At 40.9% G+C, this 26,201-nt stretch overlaps 1 protein-coding gene across 4 annotated transcripts in view; it reads right to left on the reverse strand.

Annotated features, from left to right (window-relative positions):
• Positions 1–26,201, reverse strand: part of LOC123941676 — a 91,006-nt gene that overhangs the window by 57,161 nt on the left and 7,644 nt on the right. For 3 of the 4 annotated variants that reach the window (XM_046005105.1, XM_046005103.1, XM_046005106.1), the window contains one exon: positions 12,709–12,776. The exons of the other annotated variant lie outside the window; for it this stretch is intronic. In XM_046005105.1, coding sequence (XP_045861061.1) covers positions 12,751–12,776 — 26 coding nt within the window. In that variant the 3' untranslated portion in view covers positions 12,709–12,750. Of the gene's footprint in view, positions 1–12,708; positions 12,777–26,201 lie in introns of those variants that run through there. 4 annotated transcript variants of the gene reach the window in all.

Consider the following 26,201-nt stretch of genomic DNA (forward strand, 5'->3'; position numbering starts at 1 on the left):
GGCTGTGAACTAGAGTTTGGATAGCAATTTTTTTTTTTTTAAATTTTATTTACTTATTTGACAGAGAGGATCACAATTAGGCAGAGAGGCAGGCGGAGAGAGAGGGGGAAGCAGATTCCCTGCTAAGCAGAGAGCCCGATGCAGGACTCAATCCCAGGACCCTGGAATCATGACCCGAGCTGAAGGCAGAGGCTTTAACCCACTGAGCCACCCAGGCGCCCCGCAATTTCTATTTTAAAAGGCCTCTTACATCTGTCCCCCTTTCTTCCTTTGGTCTCAGGCACAGTTTTAGTTACCTCCAGGGGCGGTGACATTACAAAGACTTGGTAAGATTTACATCTTCAATGAACAGAGAAAGAATGTAAGTTTTCTCCTAGGAGTTCCAGTGCCTTTCAGACAGCTTCAGCCCTCCCCACTAAATGTAGTAACACCACCCTGTAATTAGGGGGGTGCCTTGTAAAAACAATTCTCAGGGTCAAGTGGGGCCTCTTCAGGTTAGAAATGAAGAAGGGGTCATTTGGGTCACTGTGGTCATGGAAATGATGAACCCATTGGACCATGATAATTTTGTGCAGCAGGAGATAAGCTTCCTCCATGAGCCTTAGTGCTCAATGATGGAAAGATGGGTACAGCGCCAGGCAGCATATATCTAGGTGAGGAGAGGGAGGGCTCGGGTATGAGTATCAGTGGCTGTAGGGGCCTTTGTCTTCCCACTTCCCTCTTCCTCCTCAGGAGAGGCCTTGATAACTCTATCAGTCCATCCCATGGTGGCAGGAACACCTCGAGAGGCATGTTGGCATTGGAAAGCCATTCGGCAGAAAGCCAAAGTGGCTCAGAATCTGTGGTATCTCAGAAGGAATGAGCATACAGCCGGGATGGATCTCTCAGAAAGTTATGGATTTTAGAGTCTTTTAATGCTAGCCCTAGTTAATGAATTTTGGCCACTGTGAAGAATTTAGAGCCTGTTCCAAACAAACAAGAAAACCCATAATAGCCAATTAGCTCTCTTCTCTCCTTCCTACTGTAGAAAATCTTTAAAAAGATTTGATCTCATTAAGTTTTTTTTTTTTTTTTAAATCTCAGTTTCTACTTGTTTTTCTCCTGTTACCTTAATCTTATGGGCTGTTAGCAGAAAATTTGGGATGACGTTGCTGTCAGCCCTCTCCATAGCTGGCTGCTTTCTTTTCCAGGGTGTCGCAAGAGACCTCCCCAGGATCGGAGTCTGCCTTCGGGAGTGTGATATGCGCAGGGTGGTTGGGACAAGACCGTAGGCCTCTGGAGCATGAACCAGAGTCTTGGCACGTTCGTGCATGACATTGAATAATAGCCAGGAAGCATCCATGAGGCCATGCATTTATCAAGGAGCTGGTGTTCCTCCTCAAGGTTCTTAGGAGGTGCCGGCCCCAGATGTTTAGGACATTTATATTTGTTCATTAATTTTTTAGCAACACCACACCAAGCGATTGAACCCACAATATCTCATTGGGTCAGGCGACAAAGAGCAACAGTGTGAATGAAGTGGTGACACGGGGATTGTAGGCCCCTGTTGTATTTTCCCTCTTGCTGTGCCACTGGCTTCCAGTTGCAAGGCTATTTCACTTTTCTGGGTTAGGACATGGAGTCTGGGCACAAGCCACCAACTCAGTTGGTGACAGGCAGATGTCTCCCATGCTCACTTATGGGAATCTTTTCCTTGTGCCTTTAGCCCAGAGCCCTCCTTGGGCAGTGACAGCACCCCTGCAATCTCATTCAACCTCCTCAACTCTCCTTAGTGTGGAGGACCCTTTTGCACATCAATAGTCAATTTAAGTCTTTGTAACTAGTGGTCTCGTCATCTTTTTTTTTTTTAAAGATTTATTCATTTGACAGAGAGAAATCACAAGAGAGGCAGGCAGAGAGAGAGGAAGGGAAGCAGGCTCTCCGTTGAGCAGAGAGCCCGATGTGGGACTCGATCCCAGGACCCCGAGATCATGACCTGAGCTGAAGGCAGCGGCTTAACCCACTGAGCCACCCAGGCGCCCCGTGGTCTCGTCATCTTGTTAGACTATATGGCCTTCATCGCCCTGCTCTGGGGAGAGGGTGAGATGATTGCAGCAGGCCTGACCTTTTGCACTGGATCCCGTGGGCAGTATGTGAAAGCATCAAGCAGCACAACAGACCCCCGGTTACCGTGCATGCTTCTTTCTCAGATGGTGTTACCTACCTGAGTGTGGCGGTTGGTAAGCAAGGTAAAGGCGTTTCCCTGGGTTGAGTGCGAGGGCAATCATGCAATCTTACCAACCACGCCAGTGTGTCGGTCTTAGCCCGTCAACAACTAGTGTTGTGGCTGGAGTGGTACTTGTGGTTCTGATCATCACAAGATGCCCTTCAGCAGTAACTATCAGGAAACTTGGAAAATAAATAAATAAATAGTGGTTTATTACTTAGAGGACTAACTACACAGCATACTGGGGGCCACACAGCAAGGTCATGGGTAGAAAGAGAAAGCGAGCACAGTGCGTGCAGGGACCTGGGGGTTCTGTTTTTATTGGGAGTGAAGGTGGGAGTCTAAGATTTCACCTCACGTTTTATTGATGAGTTTAAGATGTAAAAGGTGGAATTTAAAGCCTGGGAAGTGGGGGAAAAAAAAAAGCCAACAACCAACAAGTGGCCCAAATGATCAGTTATCAAGATCAACTAAGATCTCTAAAACAAGGGAAACTCAATGGGGGGAGTTGGCCTGACTCTGTAGCTAGTGGCTGGCAATGTGTGTTGGAAATAGCCATCTTTGAAGTGGATGCCTCTTTGAAGTGGATGCTAGCAAATTTTAAATCAGGCATTTGCATTATAAAAAACAACCACCAAAAAAAAAAAAACAAAACCAAAAAACAAAACCCCCAAAAACAACGGTCAGGGCTTACATTACACCCACATTATTTTCCAGTTATACTTCCATAAAGCCAGATTCATTCTTCTGACAGATATTTATTGAGCATTTACTATGTGCAAGGAATATACCCGTAATACAGGAAGGAGGGAAAAGGAGGTGGGAAAATCCCACCACTCGTGGATCCACTCGGGGATCTTCCTTAGCTTGGGAGTTAGGGGTAAACAGACTATAAACAACAATTAAGTGAAAACATAGTATCTCACCACATGAAGAGAAGTGAAAAATAGAGCAGGGGAGGTGGGGGGGTTATCATTTTCAAGAGAGGGCAGGAAAGACCTTAGTAAGAAGGTGATGTTGGAGGAAAGATCAAAAGAGAGGAAGGGAACCATCTATGTGAGCATCTGGAGCAGGTGGTAGCGTCAGTGTCGCTGGTGCAGGTGGTAGCATCAGTGTCGCTGGTGCAAGAAGAGCCCGAGGGAAGGAGCAGGGGGAGTGCAAGTGACAAAGGGAGGAGGAGGGCAGGGAGGACCCAAAAGGGCCTTACGCACCTTTGTAGGGACTCCAGCTTTTATACTCAATGAGATGTGAAGCCTCCGGAGGGTTTTAAGCGGAGGAGTAACAAGATCTCCTCGGATTTCTGCAGAAGCATGCTGGCTGTTGAAATGAGTACAGTCGGAAGGGGAGCAGAGGCTGAAAGAAGGTGGCCAGTTAGGAGGCTCCTACAGGAATCCAGGAGAGCTGATGACTGTTTCCGCCAAGGTGGTAGTGGTTTAGACAAAAGGGGATGATCTAGTAGAGAGGGTGGGAATGATGACAAGGGGGAGAGGAGAGAGCGGCTGATTCACTATCATTGGCAGGGGTTGGGGGTTGAGGGTGTGGAAGGCAGGAGGCGATATGGGCCCGGATGCCGGCAGGCGACTATGGCTCTAGCGGTGGGGTCTGTGGAAGTTCTTTTCCGGTTACTCCTACTTCTCAGGGAAGGAGGCAGCAAGGGCTGATCAGGATGGTGGGGCAGGAGGTATTGGCGGCTTGCTAAGGAGGTATAAAACAGTGGATTAGGAGAGTAAAGAACGTGAAGTTTAGATTTGCCGTTGTTGCTCTTTTCAGCCCAACAGACATTTGAAACAGTTCTCTAAACATCTTGCTCCTAACTCTATGGACATGAGAAAGAATCATTTTGAAGCCAAGTAATTATCAACGGCTATCCATCTTCCATCTTTATTATGCCTGTTCTCTGGAGAGAGAGGGGAAGTTCTGCCCTGTAGTCAGGGGGCATGTGCCGCAGAAATGCAGAGCTCAGTGTGATCGGAATGCTGGCTGATTTGTAGCCTTCTTGTACTTTTGCAGAAACTAAATTGCGTTTGTTCGAATTCCTTCTTTATTACAAGACTCCTTTCAAAAGAGAATCAGCACATTATAAATGTAAATGCACTGATCATTGTCTTTCCCATTTCCCCTAAAATTGCAACTGAAGTAAACCTTTAAGGAGAAATGAACGTCATAGAGAGGAAAATGCTTGTATAAAGGGTTGGATGATTAGAAATTTTTTCATGAAAAGGCCATGAAACTCTCTAATGACGAAACCGGGCTTAGATATCGAAAGCTTGGAAAGAAACGAGTGGCCGTTTTTTTCACAGCCTGCAAATAGCATCTAATAATCCATCTCAAATAAATAAGGGTGTAAGTTGTGTCATAAATATGCTATACATCAAAATTATAAATCTAGAAAACCTAGGATGAGGTGACAAGAAGACTAATTATCATTTAGCATTTTTTCTATCGATGCAACTCAGGGAAAGAGAAAAGCAATCTCGGTGTTTTATGAGACATGAGCAGTGTGTTGATTCTCCTAAAACATCTTATTTTCCTAAAACTCTGTATTTGAAGGGGGGGGAAATCCTACTTAAATTACATTATTGGACTACACTTACATGTACATATTTTTCCAGAATCTAAACCTTTTGTAACTGTCTCCTCACCCCAATCCCTCCATTAGGGGATCTTCCAAGTACCCCACAACATGGGGACCCAGAGGACACGTATCTTTATAACAGACATATTTTTAACAGGGAAATAATGAGTTTTCCTTTTGTGTGTGCAGGGGATGGCAGGTTATTATTTTAAAAAATTAGGCCACTTCCTATAAATAAGTACTGCTCATGTTGGGGAATGAGATGTTTAAATAATCATTGGGAATAGGGGCACCTGGGTGGCTCAGTCAGTTAAGTCCCTGACTTTTGGTTTCAGCGCAGGTCAGGGTCTCAGCATCATAAGACTGAGTCCCCAGTTCAGCGCCATGTTGAGCCTGTGTGGGGCCCACAATGAGCCCCATGCTCAGCAGGGAGTCTGCTTGAGATGCTCTCCCTCTGCCCCTCCCCACACCCCCCCTTAAATAAATAAATAAATCTTTTTAAAAAAATCGTTAGGAATATTCAAAGCCAACTGAAGAGTCAATATACTCTACTTTTTGGTATGAATGAAGCAAAATCAATGAAACAAACTCACTGCTTGCTAGCGAACACTTAAGGTCCTGGAACTGCTGCTCCAATTACTCTTAAAGACAGAGGAAAGCAGTTAAAATTCTTACGCAGAACTATTTATTCTGCTTAGCTCAAGTTTTAGTTTCGCATGGCTTTAGGCAGTTTTTCACTCCTGAGCAAGGGCCATCCGGCCATTCTCAGGTAGGTTTGACTTTTTCCAGATGGGCAATTTAAAAAATCCTGGTTGAAAATGAATAATACAAATGTTCAGATTAGATCCAACCCGTGATCACCTGGGCCACTGGTCTGTGCATGTAACGAGGCACAGGTTAAGAATGCATACCAAAGCAACCTGGATTCTTTTAATACTATATTATACATGGTTGAAACATTATGGCAGAAGGGCAGGAGGGAGGCCCAGATTTTAACTAAAAAAAAAAGTGTAAAGGGTTATTTATATTTTCAGCCTATACTACCTCTGGAAGTAACAAGAATTTTCACAATTCACTGCAAAGCTATATTATTTATCCTAAACTTGTCTTTCATTCCCTCACAGAAAGGAAATGTAACTCCAATAAGAACAAATTCCAGCCACAATGTCTCTGGTGTAAGATATTCTTGATAAATAAGTTTAAAAAATAACCACTAAAATGAGCTTTTTGTTTTATTCATAACTTTTAATCGCCTCAGCACTTCTTGCTCCTCATTTGCGCACGTAATTGATGGTGCTGCTGCCACACTCCAAATTTCATGCTGCTGCCCCTCAACCATGTTCAGAGTTTCAAGAGTTTCTCAGGTCCAAACGTCTTTGCTTTCTTTCCAATTTTAGTGCGTGTGTTGCCGAAGCGAGCACTAAACGTCTTTGGTTTCTGATAATACTGTCTTTGTGTGAAAGAGGAGAGGGGACAGCATGCCTTGCATTGATTATTTAAGTAACAGCTAACCCTGAAGCCTTATTTGCGCCATTAATACCAAACGCAAGCTATAAAACCTGGGAAACAGAGAGCCGGCCTAATAAGCCCTCATGTGTGGAGCTCATCTGATTCTTCCTCAGGAAAATGGAGTCTGTGTTGGCCTCTGCCAACTCCTCCCGGGGTCCTCTGAGAGACCACGGCTATCATTCTTAGCTTCTTCATGGGAGGCTCTCCATGGCAGTCACTTACCTGTGGTGTAAGTGCCTATTCAGCATTTACAGATACGAAGTATCGAATCCATCTTTGTCAGATTGATAAATAATTCTGTAAGACAAGGGGTTTCCACATCATGGCCTCAGAGTTTCTCACCTGGTCTAAAATTTTGTAACTTTTATTTGTCTCAACCTCTACCTATAGATTTTCGGAACTCCTATGAATGTTTATATGAATATACAAAAGTTGCCAGTTTGGTCATTAATGGGGTGTTAATCCTTTCCCTGCATTATGCTGGTGATTTAAGACCTAGTGTGAAGTAAAATCCTATTAATAGTTTTTTCTAGATCAGTGCTATCCAAAAAAAATATAATACAAGCCAAAAATGCAAACCATGTGATTTAAAATATTCTAGTAGCCATATTAAGATGGTAAAAAGAAACATGTGAAATTGATTTTAATGATATAGTTTATTTAACACCATACGTCCAAAAAATAATTCCAACAGATACTTAATACAAAATAATTGTTAAGAGTTTTACATTCTTCGTGTGTGTGTGTGTTAAGTCTTCAAAACCAGTGGGTACTTTACATTGGTACATCTCCATTCTCACTGGCCACATTTCAAATACTTAAGGACTGCATGTGGCTAATTAGTGGCGGCTTTCTTGACATCGAGTAGTTTTTGAGCCCCGATACTCGAAGTCCTCTGTGGACCAAGAGCTCTGGGATCATGTGGGAGCTTGTTAGAAATACAGATTCTTGGAATGAGAATCTGCATCTCAACGAGCATGGCAGGGCATTTGTATGGACTTTAAGGACTATTCTGGAGAGTGTATCCAAATTCTTCTCTTCAGTGAAACCTAGTTTTGAATATTCTTATAACTTAACACATTTCTAACTTGTGTACATTTTTTTATGAGTCTATATGCTTTCAGGTCTCCCCATTTAAAAAAAGTAACTTATTTTTTCTAGTTATAAAAGCATAACTTGTTTATACTGAAAAATTAGAAGCTAGAAATAAGAACAAAGAAAACAAAAAACACTCATCATCCCATCAATTGGAGATAACTACTCTTAACTTTTGGGTGTTCAGCCTTCCAGCATCTAAAATGTTGCCTATTTCTTAATAACATAAACATAATACATAAATAAATTCTTTTTAAAAATCATACAGTAATGTATAAAATAATAGAAATGCAGTCCCTGCCTGATCCACTCACCAGATGAAGAACATTTGGGTTATTTCCAGCTTTAGGCAATTATGAATAGAGTTGGTCTAAACATTGACTTCCAGGTTTTTGGGTAAACACACAGGAATGGGAATGCTATTAGAAAATATCTTTTTTTTTTTTTAAATGCTGCATTGTATTCAGGACTTGAATATATATGAAGAGGTATGTATTCACTCAATCGACAAATATTAAATATTTATATTGTATTGGGCAATAAGAATCAGTGAAGGTAGGGGCGCCTGTGTGGCTCGGTGGTTTAAGCCGCTGCCTTGGGCTCAGATCGTGATCTCAGGGCCCTGGGATAGAGTCGGGCTCTCTGCTCGGCGGGGAGCCTGCTTCCCTCTCGCTCTCTCTGCCTGCCTCTCTGCCTACTTGTGATCTCACTCTGTCAAGTGAATAAATAAAGTCTTTAAAAAAAAAAAGAATCAGTGAAGGTAGTATTGGTCAGTGTTGGACCCAATCTTCATAGACTTTTTTTTAGTCTAATCCCTATTAATAGACATTGAAGTTATTTCCGACCTTCCTATCATAAACAATAGGTTTTAAAATTTCAGTTCAGTCATTATTGATCATCTGCTATTTGCCCAGAATTTTCCTAGGCATTTTCAAGGAAAATAATGAGCAACTAGGCAGTAGTCTTGGTCGGGAGAGTCACCTAACTCTAACCACTGAGCTCTAGCACTGGTTAAAGTGGGTGTGGGGGAGGGGAGGGGAGCCTCTAGCCCCAGGCAGGTGTTGCAGGTTAATTCTAGGTTAATGTAGAGCACCTGGGGTTACCCTTCACTTTCCTAGGCCAGTGGTTTGTTTTTTTTTTTTAAGATTTTATTTATTTAACAGACAGAGATCACAAGTAGGCAGAGAGGCAGGCAGAGAGAGAGAGGGAAGCAGGCTCCCTGCTGAGCAGAGAGCCCAATGCGGGGCTCGATTCCAGGACCCTGGGATCATGACCTGAGCCGAAGGCAGAGGCTTTAACCCACTAAGCCACCCAGGCACCCAGGCCAGTGTTTTTCAAACTCTGGTGTACATCAGAATCACCTGGACAGTTTGTGAAAACACAGAGTCCTGGATCCCACTTCTGATTCAGTAGGTCTGGGATGGGGCTCAACGATCTGCATCTTTAACAAGTTCCCGGGTGAGGCTAACCCTACTGGCCAGAGGAACATACCTTGAGAACAGCCGTCGGCTATTTCTAGGGAGTTTCTGACTCTGATGTCTTAAATTTGGACTCTCCTTCGTCAGCAGTTAGGAATTCAGGGATCTGGAAGTAGCCATCCTCAAAGTTACTGGAGAAGCTATTGATGCCAAAGAAACTTCCCGGCGCCTCGAGGCTCCACGGTAGGATCGCCAGACAACTCCTGTTCCTTGTGGTTTATTTCTAGTCCTCTCATCTGGGTTAGCGAGGACTTGGGAAAGCTGCAGGCCATTCTCCCGAGACTTCAGAAGGGCTGGGAGGGGACAGGCTTACCCTGGACTTGTATGTGTGTATGGGGGTTGGGGGGCATGGGTAGTCTTGAGAAAATGCACTAACTCTGAGAGTTGCAACGGTCCAGGTCCCATAGGCAGAGGAGCCAGGGTTCTTAGAGGTGCTGGTGAGTGTAAGGCTAAGTGCAGAGAAGTCTTCCTGGTTTTCTCTCCTTACCTAGTTTAGTGGGCAGGTTTAAATGTGGGATCTGCTGTTCATTCCCCTATAGCAGGGTTGAAGGTGGTTTTACCGTTCACTAGCTCCATCAGTAAGGTTCTTAGGAAATTTCCTCATCTGTAAAATGAGGACAATAACCCCATTCTTGGGGTTACTGTGGGGATTAATACAGTAACATGTAAAGCACCTCATCACTACAGTACTTAACACACAGGAGGTCCCTCTTTATCTGATGGGAGCAGAGGTCAGGAGTGAAACTGTGGTATGTCCCGCCGTGGGACCTTCGGCGGACTCCTCACAAAGCATGCCCAGTTCTTTTTGTACTTTGGAGTCCTGGCATGACTCCCTCTGGAAAATGAGGCTAGCTCGCTTTGGGGACCTGCCGTCAAGCATTCACGAGCATACCCACGGAAGCTACCTTAGCTGACAGCGTAACCGTCATGCCACACTAGCACTGAAAGACTTCATAGGATCTAGGGTGACTATTAACAGATGGGACTTTTACCTAGAAGAAATAGGACAGATTCATTTCAATCATTCATTTTACTACCTTGGGAGGTTAAGTGACTATCTCAGACTCAAAGAGCATTATAATTGTTTGGAGTTCCCAAGTCTGAGCTGGCCTTGTTTTCAGCTGTTCCATGCTTTCTGGACTTTGACCCTGTTGCTCTACCCATAACGCACTTGCCCTAGTTCCCTTTTTATTTCAGATTGCATACAAGATGAAAAGGAGAAGTTGATGAGCACAGTTCTGTGGCTCTAATTCTTGGTTAGAGAAGGGTTTTAGGAGAATTAAGAATTTAAGGTCAATTTGGAACAGTGTGAGTACAGGGTATCAGAACCCATCTTTCTGCTTTGTCATTCCCAGATACTCTTAGAGCATAATACTACTTACAGGCTCACTATAAACATTACTGCAATGTCTGATTTTAGCTTATTGGCCAATTAATACTTATGTTTGTGTTCTAATTTTCTGTTTTAGTAGTCAGGAATGTTTTCTTGTTGTCTCAGGCATATCTCAGCCATAAAAATCATTTTCCACTATGTCAGAAACTTAAAGCAGAAAGCCAGAAGCCTACTTTTAAAAGTCTGTAAAATGTAAGCTTTAGACATGACACAGAGTATTTGTTATAAAGGAAGGTTTCTTTTTCATTTTTTTTTAAGCAAGATTATTTATTTATTTTTTAGAGCATGTGTGTTGGGGTGGTGGGGGAAAGGCAGAGGGAGACAGAGAATCCCAGGCAAACTCCGCACTGAGGGTAGAGCCCAACACGGGGCTTGATCTTCACGACCCTGAGATCATGACCTGCGCTAAAATGGAGAATTGGACATTAACCAACTGAGCCACCCAGGCACCCCTCTTTTTTCTTTTTTTTAGTAGGCCTTAAAAAAACCCACAAAACCCTACAAAAACAAACTCCAGTAGCTAAAGAAAAGGTAAATAATTTCAGAATGGTGTGTACAGTGTGCACACTCATCCCCACACCCTCCTACTGGTTTTGCTGAGACAATCAGAAACCCATCACGGAAATGAATCTCCATCACAGGAGCCTGACTCCCCACTTTCCTAGCCCCCATACTTAGTAGAAGGCAAGACAGGTGGCAGTTCCACAGTATTCCAATTGCAAAGGAAGCATTTTCTCATTGAAATGATGTTAAAAGAGATGCATGGGTTTCCCTTAATGTGAATTAGATAAATTTCTGAGATTTGGCCTGAAAAGCAAATAGCCATTTTAAGATTATTTCTATGAGAATCATATTTGTAGGTCCACAAATTGGCTAACCATCAACAAACATTTGAAATACAATCTGTCATAGGTTGGATAGGTTGGGAAATGGTTGGATATAAAATTTGATTTATACAAATTCTTACAAGTGTGCATTAAGCCACAACCATTCCTGGAGTTCCTGAACATCTGTTGTATTAATAAGTGTAGCACCTATACTAATATAGCACTTAAAGCTCAAACATCACTTGGGGGCTCATCATACTATTTGTTCTATTTTTGCATATGTTCGAAATTTTTTATAATAAAGATTTTTTAAAAAACCCCTTCAGATGTAAATTTCAAAATTCCCAAAGGATTAACCTAGGGGAAAACTGGGAAGCAATATAAAAACCCCTAATAAGAAGCAAAAACTTGAATTTTTTAAAAAAAATTTTATTTTTTTTTGAAGAGTTGAATTTATAATTGCAACCATTATATAGACAGCAAACCAGCTATCAAAATGTTGGAAACATTTCAAATAATGGACCTATTTTAAAGCCTCCAAAATCTCACATCACTGTTGTTTAAAATTAGGCATATCTTTTAAATGTTTACGTAGGATATTTTAAAAAATCCATTGCAATTAATATAAAAAAGATCTGCAGCATCTTTTTAAACCACACTTCTCTTTAACATGTAGCTTAATACAAATCTAATAGACTTCCTAAGATATAATTGTATTAAATTCAGAGTTAAAAATTCACTCTTTAGATATCTATAGTCAACTAATAAATTTTCTGTTAATATCCTTACATATCTTTTATAAACAAAATATTTTAAAGACCTACAATGGCATGGTATAAAAGAGCAATAATTATAGTAGACAAAACAATAAATGAAATATGATATGCCTTCTGCAATATACCTGTGAGTTTTACAGAATAATCATTACAACAGATGTCCTTAGAGAACAAAAGAGAATGAGAAAGTAGACAGGTTGAGGAAGGCACGGAAGATATTTTCTGTTATCTTCTACTGTGTGGTCTCTCTCGCTGCACTATTCTTTAAACAAAAAAAGGTCTCTGCAAGGGCAGGTCGTGTTTCAAATGTCCCCTTACCCTTCTGACTAGAGAATAATGTGTTTGTGTAGGATATGATTACACCAGACAAGGCTGTGAACACATGTGACTTACTCAATGATCCTATTCTGCTTCCTTTTAAAGATAAAGAATGCATTTAAGTCCATTGTGTATGAGACTCTAGTAATTCCTTAGAAGGCTCCATTTGAACAGAGAATAATATTACCTTATTTTCAAACATTAAGAGCATGGCCATTTCCTGGGCTTTTGTTTTCTTTCCAGAAACTATGAATTAATACTTTCATTTATTTTCAAAGAGAAAAATATGACACATGTAATTACTTCAAGATAGTTTTAATTTTTCTTTGTATAAGCAAAACATCCCCATAAAACATTTACTTTGCAAAAATGTTTATATACAAATAACTATGTAAGACAGAAAAAAACTAAGAACAACACAACCACCAACACGACAGTTCCTAACAGCAGGCCAGGTCAGGGTGCAGATCTCCTGAAAACAAGCTGCTCACATTCCCAGAACCACAATCCTCTGGGAGGAATCTTGTCCTGTTTAACTCGTTGGGTGGCGGAGCCCAGAGGAATTATCTCAAACTATGAAAATCCCAAAGCATGGTCACCTATGGGGAAATGAGACAGATACGACTTGAGCATAGTAATTATTTTCTTGTAGTAATAGTAAAGAAAACAACCTCACATGGTAAAGGTTTTGTGGGCTTGAACTTCAACAGGTAGCTGCTTGTACATGTAGTTACCAAACATAGCATTTGTTGGCTGCGGTGGAAAACACGTATGTGTGCTTGTCATTTGTCTTTCAGATAGTACTCTCCAGAGCACTCCCATTTATTGGTTAGAGATGCATGTAAGTGGCATTTAAAATAATAAAACAGAGCTAAAATTTGAGGGTTTACTGTGTATCAGACATACTGTTCTAAGTACTTCGTGTTGTTTCTTTCACCTAATCCCCACAATAGTCCTATCAGGTAAGAACTATTATTATTCCCACTTAACAAAGAGCTGAGGCATAGGCACCTCGTGTGCAGAGCTCTTGCTTTTTTTTTTTTTAAGATTTTATTTATTTATTTGACAGCGAGAGAGAGAGATCACAAGTAGGCAGAGAGGCAGGCAGAGAGAGAGAGGGAAGCAGGCTCCCTGCCGAGCAGAGAGTCCGATGCGGTACTCGATCCCAGGACCCTGAGATCATGACCTGAGCCGAAGGCAGAGGCTTAACCCACTGAGCCACCCAGGCGCCCCACAGAGCTCTTGCTTTTAATTTAGCTCTAGTGCGGTAATGTGAAGTTGGGTTTTAAACCCCATTATCACACAGAACTCTTCTGAGATTGCAGATTCCGTTTTGTTGTGAACTTCTACCTCTTCACACCACTCTGATGCACTGTTCACCTTCTGCCTCCCAATTCACCTTCTGGATTCACCTGCCTCCCGCTACAGCCCGGACCCCCAGGGATTTTAATTAGCCCCCAGACTCTTGCCCTGACCTCTCCTACTGAAGTCAAACCAGGGTGGTCCCCTGCACCAGCAATCTCTGTTACTGCTTCCGGGCAGGGAAACATCACAGCTGATTTAATCCAAGAAAAAGTCAAGTTTCCTGTTGCTAAGTGGCCTTCACTGCTGCACAGTAATCCTTTCTTTGACACTTCGAAGCATCCGTAACAGCTGTTTCCAACTTCTTCCAGGATTAAATCCCCAAGCGCACCACCTATCCCTTTGTAGATTATTTTACTATGGATTTACTTGAAATCCATCCAAAGTAGGGCTGCCAGATAAAATACAGGGTACCCGGTTAAATTCGAATTTAAAATAAACAAAGGATCATATTTTAGTATAAGTATGTCCCTCCCAAAAAAGTACGTCCCAAATATTACATTATAGAAATATCTAAATGCCATTTAAAATAATAATAAAACCCCAGTAAACTATGAGATCCTACCAAATATTGTATAGAACATATGTATTCAACAAATGTATTCATTGTTTACCTGAAGTTCAAATTTTACTGGGCATCTTGCATTTGAAGTTGCTAAATCTAATCCAATCAAATTCTGTTACTTTCCATTCCCAGAAGCATCCTTCCTTTTTTCAAAGTTTAACTCTCTGAGCTATGGTACTGGCCTTTCTCCTTGGTTCACTTTCTTCTTCATTTTACATATTCTTTCTTCTCTACTTTCAAGCATGCTCAGGTTATCCCTCCTACAGTATGAATGATCCCAGTTCTATACCCCTCCCATGAGCCCACCCATGCCCTTTGCCGTGTCACTGTGTGATTTCTCTACAAAGCTAAATTCTATTTCCCCACTCCTTGTATCTGAACTTAGCCACATAACTTGATCTGGTCACCAGAATGAAGCAGAAGTGCCAGTGTGTCAGTTTGGAATTAAGGATTCAAGGGGCTTTATATGTTTCTGCCTGTCCTCTTAAAATTCTTCTCCCATCTCCATGAGAAGTGTGTGCCGAGGTAAGCCAGACAGGAGGAGGATGACATGTGGAGTAGAGTCCAGCATGGAGCAAAGCTCCCCAGTAGGCTTGGAGATGCACAAGCAGTCTCCACTGAGATCAACCAACCCTCAGACATGAGCTGGAATAATAACTGCAGTCTTTTTTTAAAAAAAAAAAAACAAACCATTTTATTTGAGGGAGAGCACAAGCGGGGGGAGCAGCAGAGGGAGAGGGAGAAGCAGACTTCCTGCTGAGCAGGGAGCCCAACGTGGGGCTCGATCCCGGAAGTCCGGGATAGTGACCTGAGCTCCAGGCAGATGTTTAACCAACTGAGCCACCCAGGCGCCTCAACAATTATTGCAGTCTTGAGCCACTGAGTTTTCAAATGTTTGTTATGCAGCAAAAGCTAATGAAATACCTACCTTGAAAAAGCTCTTGACTTTATTATCCTTACTTTCTTGTACCCCCGAACTGCTGCGAAAAATGTCCTTTATTTTTTTTTGCCTGTGTTCTCTTACCACTTGTTCTTGTTATCTGTATCACTTCTCTTAATTGACACCAAAAATGAGCCCTAATGGGCACTCCTACAGCTATAACTCTGTCCTTCTCCACCTTAGGCTCTGCATAGCACTTGACTCTGTAGATCACCTGATAGCTGTTAAATTTCCCCCTTCCCGATTGTACTGCTCTGGTCTCAATTTCTTTGATTGTTTCATCTATTTCAGGGGCTCATCTTCTCTCTTCCACTCTTGGGAGTTTATTTATTCCCCCAATAGCAATTATCATATATTTGATTCACGCATCTTTATCTCCACCCCAAATCTCCCTTCTGAGCTCTAGTTGAGTTGGTTCTCAAACTACCGTGTGCATTGGAATCACCCAGAGGGCATACGAATGTTCAGATTGTTAGGGTCCCACTGCTTGAGTTTCATATTCAGTAAGTCTGGAGTGAAGCCAGAGAATTTACATCATTAACAAGTTCTCAGGTGATGCTGATGTGTAACTTTGAGAACCACTATTGTAGTTTCGTATTTCCTACTACCTAATGGTCTCCACTGGTTATCAAACATTGTACAGGTGATTCAAACATTGCATAGTGTCAGTTGGGGTGGGGTTTTGTTGTTGTTGTTGCTTGTTTGTTTATTTTGTTTTTAACTATAAGCCCCTAGGAACCAATCTGGGCTAGCTAAAGCAAAGTCAAGAATTTATGAGGGAGCTCACAGATTCAATGTGAAGACTGGTGTGATCAATGCTCCAAATAAGGAAACCAGAAAACAGACTACTTGACAATAGGAGCATTACCTCTATATCTGAAAAAGTAAACAGTGTTTCTTGTGTTCTTGAGTCCCTCTGTTCAAGATTCAATTCCAAGGACATCTGGTTGGCTCTGTCAGTTGAGCGTCCCACTCTTGATTTTGGCTGGGGTCATGATTTCATGGTCCTGGGATCAAGCCAGGTGTCTAGCTCCACACTCAGTGAGGAGTATGCTTGAGGACTCTCTCTCCTTCTCCCTCTGTCCCTCCCCACTCTCTTTCCCCTACCAAAAATAAATAAATAAATAAAAAATTCAATTCCAAATGAGAGTCCCCTACCCATCCTTTAGTTGAACTAGGGTAGGGATGGAAAGGATTACGGTGGAAAGAACCACCACCAATTGCTCTTCTTTCATTCTGTCTTTGTTTAGGCTCTCACAATCAAGTGGGTGGATTACTACAACAACCTCTTAGGTTTTCTTTTTTTTTTTTTTAAAGATTTTATTCATTTATTTGGCAGAGAGAGATCACAAGTAGGCAGAGAGGCAGGCAGAGAGAGAGAGAGAGAGAGGGAGAAGCAGGCTCCCCGCCGAGCAGAGAGCCCGATGTGGGACTCGATCCCAGGACCCTGAGATCATGACCTGAGCCGAAGGCAGCAGCTTAACCCACTGAGCCACCCAGGCGCCCCCTTCTTAGGTTTTCTTGCCCCTAATCTAACCTCCAATTCATTCTCCACATCATCTTCAGTTATCTCTTTAAAACACATGTCATTTTCTTCTTTGCCTTGTCTGGTAGTGTTCCTGTCTTATCTTGTTTTAAGTAATAAATTGCTTTTCTTTATGTGCAAGTGGATGGGATACTTTTTCCTTAACAGACTCATAAAATGTAAAGTAGTTTTAGAAGGTAGGAAATACATCTCTTGTTAAATGAGGACCTACTGCTTAGTAACCAGGCAAAGGTAGGAAGTGGTTGCAAAATAGAGACCCCTCTAGGAGCCTTTAAGAGATCAGTGTCTCACTAGATTGAAAAGCCCCACCTGACAAGGACCTAGCCCTCACTGCATCACCAACACCTCGGTCATAGCAGGAGCTTAATGAATTTTTATTTTTTTAAGATTTTATTTATTTATTTGACACACAGAGATCACAAGTAGGCAGAGCAGCGGGGGGATGGGAGGGAGGAGAGGGGGAAGCAGACTCCCCGCTGAGCGGATAGCCCGATACAGGGCTCAATCCCAGGATCCTGAGATCTTGACCTGAGCCGAAGGTGGAGGCTTAACCCACTGAGCCATCCAGGCGCCCCAGGAGCTTAATGAAATTAATAAAGTCTTCATCTCTAGGCCCTCTCTACTTTAGATTACTGTTATAGTCTCCTAATTGATTTCCTGGTCTGCAGTCTCTGCCTGCCTTAAAAAAAACCAAAAAAAAAAAAAAAAAAAAAAAACCTTGATGTAAAACAAAAAAAATCCTCACTAGCAACTCCTTCCTGCATAAATCAAGCCAGTTATCATTTCCTGCTCAAAACCTTCTGACTCCTCAGTATATGTTTGCCAATTCTAAATTCTCCGTACTCAAAGCCTTCCATAATCTGGTTCCAACCAGGTTCTTTAGGCTTTCTTCCATTTCTACTTATACCGTCAACCAATCTAGATAAGACTTTTTAAAACATAACTTACATTTCTGTTCCTATTGCTTTGGTTCTACTTTTTGGAATGCCTTTCTCCCATGGTGTTTATCTTACTCTACCTTCAAGTCTGTTAACTTAACCTGTCAGTATTCTCAATCTTTTTAAGTCCATGACCCACCACTTCAGGTTCTTTTTGTAATGTCTCCTTGAGCCCTATATCCCTAACTCCCTGGTTAGAAATCTTTCTATTTGAAGCTTCTGAGTGCCGGGGTCGCTCAGTCAGCTAAGGGTCTGACTCTTGATCTCAGCTCAATCTTGAGCTCAGGGTTGTGAGTTCAGGCCTTCATTGGGTTCCATGCTAGGCATGAAGCCTACTGAAAGAAGAAAAAAGAAAAGAAGAAATCTATTTGAAGTTTTTGCTAATTGATGTCTTGCATTTATACATATTTCGTAAGAGTTGAACACATACTATCTTAAATTATCACTATATACTTATTTATTTGTCCTACCAGATTTTAAGAGCCTTCTATCACTTAGTAATCTTCTATATTCCTCCAGAAACTACTCTGGTGGTTTACACATAGTACTGTTGAATGAAATCTGTTAAACAGATGAATAAATATGTTTATAATATGACGCTAGTATTTGGGACTGGTCTCCTTGAGGCAGTAGCCAGTGGCTACTAGGAATTCCAGAACTGCTAGAATCAAAGGGTATAAATCTTGGCAGCTTGGAAGTACAAGGTGAGTTTAAACCAAAGATGATCAGATTGAGCACAGAGGCCAGTGCCAAGAGGCCCAAAATAAGCATCAAATAAAAAGATCTAAAGGCGGGGCACCTGGGTGGCTCAGTGGGTTAAGCCTCTGCCTTCGGCTCAGGTCATCTCAGGGTCCTGGGATCGAGCCCCGCATTGGGCTCTCTGCTCAGCCGGGAGCCTGCATCTCCCTCTCTCTGCCTGCCTCTCTGTCTACTTGTGATTTCTCTCTCTGCCAAATAAATAAATAAAATCTTAAAAAAAAAAAAAAAAGATCTAAAGGCCAAACCTGAGATGAAGTGTAGAAGAAAGGGTTTGGAATCAGGCAAAGACACAGTAGAAGAAACAGTAGCTTAATAATAGGTTGATGGGGATCTGGAATGGTGCACTTGTTTCAGGGGCTTGCGCATAGCATTTACAGGATTAAAATGAACAGTTTATTAGTAAAACAGAGTTGCCTAAGAGTCAGAAGTTGGTGGGCAGTCATTTATCATTTCTAGCAAAGAAATAGATGGAAATAATTTATAATAGCAAATATAGTGAAACATAAACAGGCCTGCTTTGAGAGGTAGATTTCATTTCAGCTCCATTTTCTTCTGCTCTGCCATCTTAATTTGTTTCACGTGTTTGCAAAAGTTCACATCCAAGTTTTAATGCATTTTTTTGATTCCTCCATATTATGGATAAAGAAAAACATATTTTAAGAGAGATAATATCATAGCATTCGACCCCAAACACAAAAACTCAGAATTTTTTTCTATATTTTTTAGGCTTTCAACCAATCAATAAAGCTACAATAAGAACACCGTACCTAATAACCACTGATTTTTTTTTTCCTACATTAACCATTATAGACTGGAAAATTCTAAGAATATTTTACAAAGGTTTTGTTTGTTTACTTTGCTTTTTTTTTTTTTTTAACTTAAAACAGGGCACTTGGGTGGCTTAGGTGGTTAACCATCCAACTCTTGATTTCAACTCAGATCATGATCTCAGGGTCATGAGACTGACCCATGTCAGACCCCACTATGGGCTTCCCACTCAAGAGTGCAGAGTCTGCTTGTACCTCTCCCTTTGCTCCTCCCCTAGCTTGCATATGGGCACACTATACGCATGCTCTCTCACTCATTCTTCTCAAATGGATAAATAAAATCTTTTTAAAAAATAAAAAACTTGGGGCGCCTGGGTGGCTCAGTGGGTTAAAGCCTCTGCCTTCGGCTCAGGTCATGATTTCAGGGTCCTGGGATCAAGCCCCACATCGGGCTCTCTGCTCAGCAGGGAGCCTGCTTCCCTTCCTCTCTCACTGCCTGCCTCTATGCCTGCTTGTGATCTCTGTCTGTCAAATAAATAAATAAAAAATCTTAAAAAAAAATAAAAACTTAAGATGTAAAACAAAAAAATCCTATTTATATGAAATGCTTATTTTATTATTGAGAGCTCTACGAAGCTTAATTCCTACAGCTACTTTTCCTTATAAAGCATTTGTTTGCTTTCAGTCTGTGAGGTTGGGTTGAGCAGCTCTCTGCCACACACAGTGTTTCCTTGTACTAATTAGCAGCATTGTGGCAAAGACTAATGTCCACATGAAAAGCACAGCAAAATTCACTTTAAATCCTATTGTAAATGTGCAGTAGTCCTTTGCATGAATTGTACAATAAATTTTGCTATTCTGAATTGTGTGATGAATAAAGTACACTTTTTAAGTCTATGTTATTCTTCCTGATGTTACTGAAAGGAAGATAAACTCCCACATTAGTTCCTTGGAAACTTAATATATTTGGTAGGCAACACAGAATAGGAAGATCACTTATCAAGGAACTAGGTGACGTTGATCCTACTTATTCTATGGGGTCTTACTCAAGTCATTCATTCTTTCTAAGTCTTACTATCCTTATGATCAAATATAAAGACTTGAATTATTTCAGTGGTTCTTGTAAGGAAGACTGCATCAGGATTGCCTGTGGACATTTTATTTTGACTTGGTAGATGTGAGAAGGGAGGGCCTCGGTAACTGTAGCTTTACAACCCTTCGTAAGTGATTCTGATGCATAGTACTGGTTAAAAACCAATGGCCTAAATAATTTCTTGAGCCTTTTGCAATTCTAAAAGTCTACTTTTTATATCCAATCAATGGAATTTTAATAGCTCCTAGCTTTCATCATTGTAATGATGAAAAGTCTCTTCTTCTAATGAATAAATGTATTTTAGGAAATAGGGAAGCTGCTTCTAAATTATGAATAATAGCTTACAGTTACTGAGCGCTCACCAGTTCTAAGGCATTAACTCATTTAATATATGTAGTTCAGTCTTCACAACAACAGTGAGGTGGGTACTAATATTATCACCTATATAAAACAGAGTGGGGAAACGAGGCATAGAGAGTAATTTTCCCTAAGCTACAGAGCAGGTAAGTAGGGAACCTGGGCGTAGAGCCTACACTCTTCACCAGTATGCTACTGCCATCCACTATAAGGGAACTACACCTACAAACAGCACCCGCACCGCTCCCCACCCAAGTAGCCCTGCTTTCTCCGTTACTTAGGAAAAAAGAAGGGTCTGGTTTTTTGTTTTTTTTTTTAATTTTTAAAAAGATTTTATTTATTTCTTTGACAGAGAGAGAGATCACAAGTAGGCAGAGAGGCAGGCAGAGAGAGGGGGGAAAGCAGACTTCCCACTGAGCAGAGAGCCCAGTGCGGGACTCGATCCCAGGACCCTGAGATATTGACCTGAGCTGAAGTCAAAGGCTTAACCCACTGAGCCATCCAGGTGCCCCAGAAGGGTCTGTTTTAGAAAAAATGGTGGAATCTGAAATGATGGAAGGGGGAATCTGGGAAAGGCAAGAATGAAATGACTCAAGGGAGCTGAGCCTAAGTCCCCAGACCCTGAGTTGCAACAACTAGAGACTACTTAGACTCACAAAAGCCTGGCTGAAAAGGTAATCATCCCGACGAGTGATTTGCCTTCAGTTCTCACTTCATTCCATAATGTTTGAGACATGTTCTTTTTGACTGATGAAATAAGAATTTTTAAGAAATTAGAAATTTACCTTATTGGTTGAACTAGCCCCCAAACTATAAAGTTAAAACAGGAAAGTAAGCACAAAAGCTATGTTTGAGATTCAGAGAGAGGGTAACGACATTTGAAATAATTCAGCCTATTACTAATTTGGCATATACAGAGGAGAATTTATAACAAGTTACCCTGGCACATGGAGTAAAGTCTAGTGCATTGTAAGGATAAACTTCCCTTCCCAACAACACGGACAGAGTGACCTTATTGCTCTGTGGTCCTGAATGTACAATGTGAAATGCCACCCTACGCAGGAGTGCTATTTTTTTTTCTAACTGGGTACACTCAGCAATCTGGGTGCAGGCGCCCAGCTGGAGCTGGTGTTTTGCCAGATTAGTGACAGCAGGCCAAGCAGGGCAAAGGTGAGTGGTAAAGTAATTTAAAATAGAATGCAGCAAAAGATCAGAGGAAGTGAAGGCAGAAGAAGGCTGAGAGGGAGAAAAAAGAGAAGTCTGGATTGGAGGTCCCACATCAGAGAAATGGGAGAGGGACAGCAGACTGAGGTAGAGAGAGAAGAGCCCTGGAGACATCAGGGACCTGAGAATGATGTACTGGGAAGAAGTGAGGGACAGAGCTGTGATGCATGTCGTGGCCAGAGACTGTGAAGTCTGCAGTTAGAGGTGAAATAGATCGGGTCTATGGCAAGATCCAGGGTGCGGCAACAAAATTGATCCCCTGAAGATAATGGGAGATGAGATATCATGAACTTCGAGGATGGTATTCTGTCTACTTTGGTGACTGACTCACTCAGGATGAGGGTAGCAGTTAAGGAAAACAGGAAGACTGTAAACCACATGTCAGTCTTTAATAATTTAAGTCCTAAAAGACTTTGGATATGCTTAATATAAGGGACTGGATATTCTAGAAAGATGCTACCCACCATAATCTATGAGTTTTCAGTCTAAAACAGTTCATACTAAGGCAGAAGCAAGCAGCAGCTTAAGAAAAATGAGTAATGTTTCCCTTCATTCTTATGACTAATTTTTTTTCCACTTTTTTGACTTGGTAAGAATCTGTGTGTCACCTTTTAAAATTAGGGCTAGGTTAGTATTTTCCTAAAGTTGAATAGAGAATGAAATTATTGCTAATTCAGACAAGAAAAATCTCAGCTTCCCACTCTCATAAATTGGTAAAAATAAATGTTTAAAAAATAAATTACAACTCAGTTGCCCCAGTTCTGATTTGAAAACATCTGGTGAGACCCTGGGTACAGCTTCCCACTACTTTTTTTTTTTTTAAGTGTAAAAAAATACACTTACAAAGGTTTCTTACAATCTTGAAAGAACAGGGTGCCATGCTATTTACTGACAGGCTGACCTTTACACAAAGAACCTCCACCTTCAACAAGCTGAAATTACTGTTACTGATGCCCTCAGAATATCATTGCCACGGAAAGCAGCATGTTTTGTCCAAGTCATACAGAAGTAGCTAGATAGACACCATTTGGTCACCAAATGGTGCAATGTAGAGGGCAAGGGAAAATTATTTCTACAGTACCAACCATATGTCTGATACTGTGCAAGGAAGAAAAGGAAATGTCAAATCTGATTCCTAATGTCAAGAAGCTTACAATTTGTTGGTCAATTACATAATACTTCACCCCAGAGCCATGTCTTACATTTTTTTAAAAATGACTCACAGCATCTAACATAGGACATTATAGATATCAATAAGAAGTTAATAACTAATTAAAACAATACAAAATGTTAAAGTAATAAAACACATTTAACATAGTTGACTGAGAGACGAGATAACACCTGAGCTAGTGTCATTGTAATCAATGAAAAAATCTTGTTCCTATTGTGTTTTGAGCAGGTACTGACACAGGAAGGTCCCTATTCCTACTTATTGAAATCTTTAGGGAGGAAAAAAAGAACAGGTCAGCCTTTCCTACAGGTAAAAATTGGAAGGACAGGTTTATCCTGCGCTGGGGCATCAGGAGTGGCCGAGTCCTTACCTGTATCTTTTCCCAGATGGCCAAGGTAGCTAGCCTTGAGCAATAGTTCTTTTAAGTATACAAAACTATTGACCAACCTGTTATTGAAACATTTTCCTTCTTGGATTCTTTGCTCTTATATTGTTATCCTTTCATTCATTTATCAAAAAATTACTGAGCACCTACTAGATACCAACAACCTGTTCCTCTCTCTTTTACTTCTTATTTCTTTACTACTCTCCATTCTCTGCCCTATCACTCCCAGGCATCCTTACTCAGGCCTCAGCACTACTCTTCTCTCTCTCTCTCTCTACACACACACACACACACACACACACACACACACACACGGAGGTTAGATATATATATAGATAGATAGATAGATAGATATAGATATAATCTTATTCTTCAAAAAAGTGCATCAATTTATACGAGGTTCATGTAGCCTTTAGGCTAATATCTCCCAACCAGTATATCCTACACATAGAGATGGAAGAGAGGGTTAGAGGGTCTGTAAGGTCTTAAACTTCTGTTACTGCTATGCCTCATTGACCATCCCTTCTCAGTCTTTCCTGCTGGCACCTCTTCCTCTAGGGAGTATTAGGTTTTGAAAATTTGTCTTTCCTGAATTGTCTTTTCACTCTATATTCTTAAAATTTCAGCTCCCTCTCCCTAACAATCTCAAGCTTAAGTTGAATTTCTTTCTATTCTTGCTCTTTCTATACTTCAGGAGTTCATGGAGTCTGTCACCCTAACTTTAGATAATTCCTCTTCTTCCTTAAAGTTCTATTCCTTAAGAAGTCTTTGTTCTTTTCCCTAAACTAGGTTAGACAGCTCTGTCACGTGACGTTATTGCACCCTGTCCTTTCTTTTGAAAAAGAAGAGTAGTCATCATCTCATGATCTGTTCAACAGCTGTCTTGTCCAACAGACCAGGGGTAAACAATAGCCCATGGGTCAAACCCAGCCCCGCTGCATCTCCTATCAGAACCTAAACACACTCTCTTATTTATGATTATTGATGATTGCTTTTGCATTTCAATGGCAAAGCTGAGTAGTTGTGAGAGGCTATATAGTGTGAAAACCCCAAATATTTATTATCTGTCCCCTTAGTTTGCCAAATGCTGCATAAGTCTATAAGCACCATGAAAACTGAAATCATGCCTGTTGTTCTCATTTCTATATTCCCAGCACCTAGAGTAATGCCAGACATATAAGTATTTCTGGACTAATTGTATTTCAATCTCGAGCTTTAACCTATCTTGTCAGGGATACAAATGAGATCACATTAATTGGCCTGTGTTTATAACATTATAATCACTGCTTATCCAGACAATGATTGTACTGTTCTAGTCCAAGGGCGGGGGGACCGAAATTAACCAAATAATAAACAAATGAATAGATTATTACAACCAGAGGTAAGTGATATGGAGAAAAGGAACACTGTGCAATTAGAATATATAACAGAAAACCATAACCACATATAAAGTTTGGGAAGACTTCCTGGAGGAAGTGACTTTAGACCTGAAATCTAGAGTGAACTAACTGAGCAAAAAGAGGTGGAGAGAAGGAACATGACATGTCCCAGGAATTGATGTTCTTGTCCAATAATAAATTATAAAGTAAGTTCCTTGAAAAGTTAAGGGTAGGATCCAAAATGGAGCAAATGCTCAGTGGGATACTTATTATAATGTAAAATTTGAAACACTCTGTTGTTGGCCTACTGTGGGAAAGTGGTAAACTGTCGTTATGCCCATAGCACAGTATATTCTGCATCCAGTAAAATAATGGATATGAAGAATTTTAATTTGTATGGAAAATGCTTCCCTATAATGTAAAGTAAAAAAAGTGGGACATTGTTTCCGCTAAGAAATGTGTTCGTAGAAAAATGTTCTTCAAGAAAAATGGACTAAAATGTTAATTATAACTGCCTCTGGATGGGATTGAGTATCCTATATTTTCTTTATGGTTTTCTGTATTTCCTATGCTTTGCATTTAAAACCTTTAAGGTTGGAAAAATACATTTTATTGAGGAAATAAATGTAAGTGCTGATCTGTATCTACACCTTTGAGGGTAGTCTTTCTTCAACTCTGGAATGAGCATATAAAATGAGGATCAAAACCCAGGAGAGTTCACTGTCAGTAACAAAGATTATCAGTGGAAGTTTTCCTAGCATGTGATTTAACCTGTAGATAGAAAAGTGCAGTGGGGACATTGGAGCCAGAGAAAACTACCTGATATGCTGCTCTATACAGACACTTGCTTCTGAGACGCTGTACCTTATTTAAATTGGGAACTTAATCTAACCTTACTCCATGTGCATTTGGTCTCTTCCTGGCTAGCCATAATCCATCAGAAATGCTCTGGTTTCAATTCTGGATACATCATTTAAATGAGGGTCCTGGAGAGCTCATGCATGAGCTCTAATATTACTCTATTCTGAAAGCTGCTTTTATTTTTTGTTCCTCAAACATCATCTTTAATTTATAGGTCTATTGGTCTCTCCTTTAAAACTATTACTGCTAATTTATGGAAGTGGGTGAATTGAGAGTTGTTTTTAAAAAGTTTTGCTTCTTCCTGTAACTGTAATAAAGAGATAAGAACAGAAATTCTCCCCACAATGATTAATTTGACTTCCCTTTAGTTTTTAAAAAAGAAATAAACCCCCATTATTTTGGTTAAAATATACTTTATTAATCATTCAGGCAATATACATTTGTGTGCCTATCTTACACCCAGGCAGGGGCTATGAATCCATTGGGGGAAACCTGCATGAAGCCTTTTGAGAGTCTGTAGTTGATAGCAATTGCCTCCAGAGTTTGCCATTCAGGGCTTCCAAATCCCTTGGGGTGGTGGTGGTGGTGGGTGGGGGTTGGGTTTCTTTTCCATCATGGTTTCAGAGGCAACGCAGTGCATGAAGGGCTGCGTAAAAATTTCCTTTGGACTAGATCAG

Source organism: Meles meles, chromosome 5 (assembly GCF_922984935.1).
Source record: "Meles meles chromosome 5, mMelMel3.1 paternal haplotype, whole genome shotgun sequence".
NCBI lineage: Eukaryota > Metazoa > Chordata > Mammalia > Carnivora > Mustelidae > Meles > Meles meles.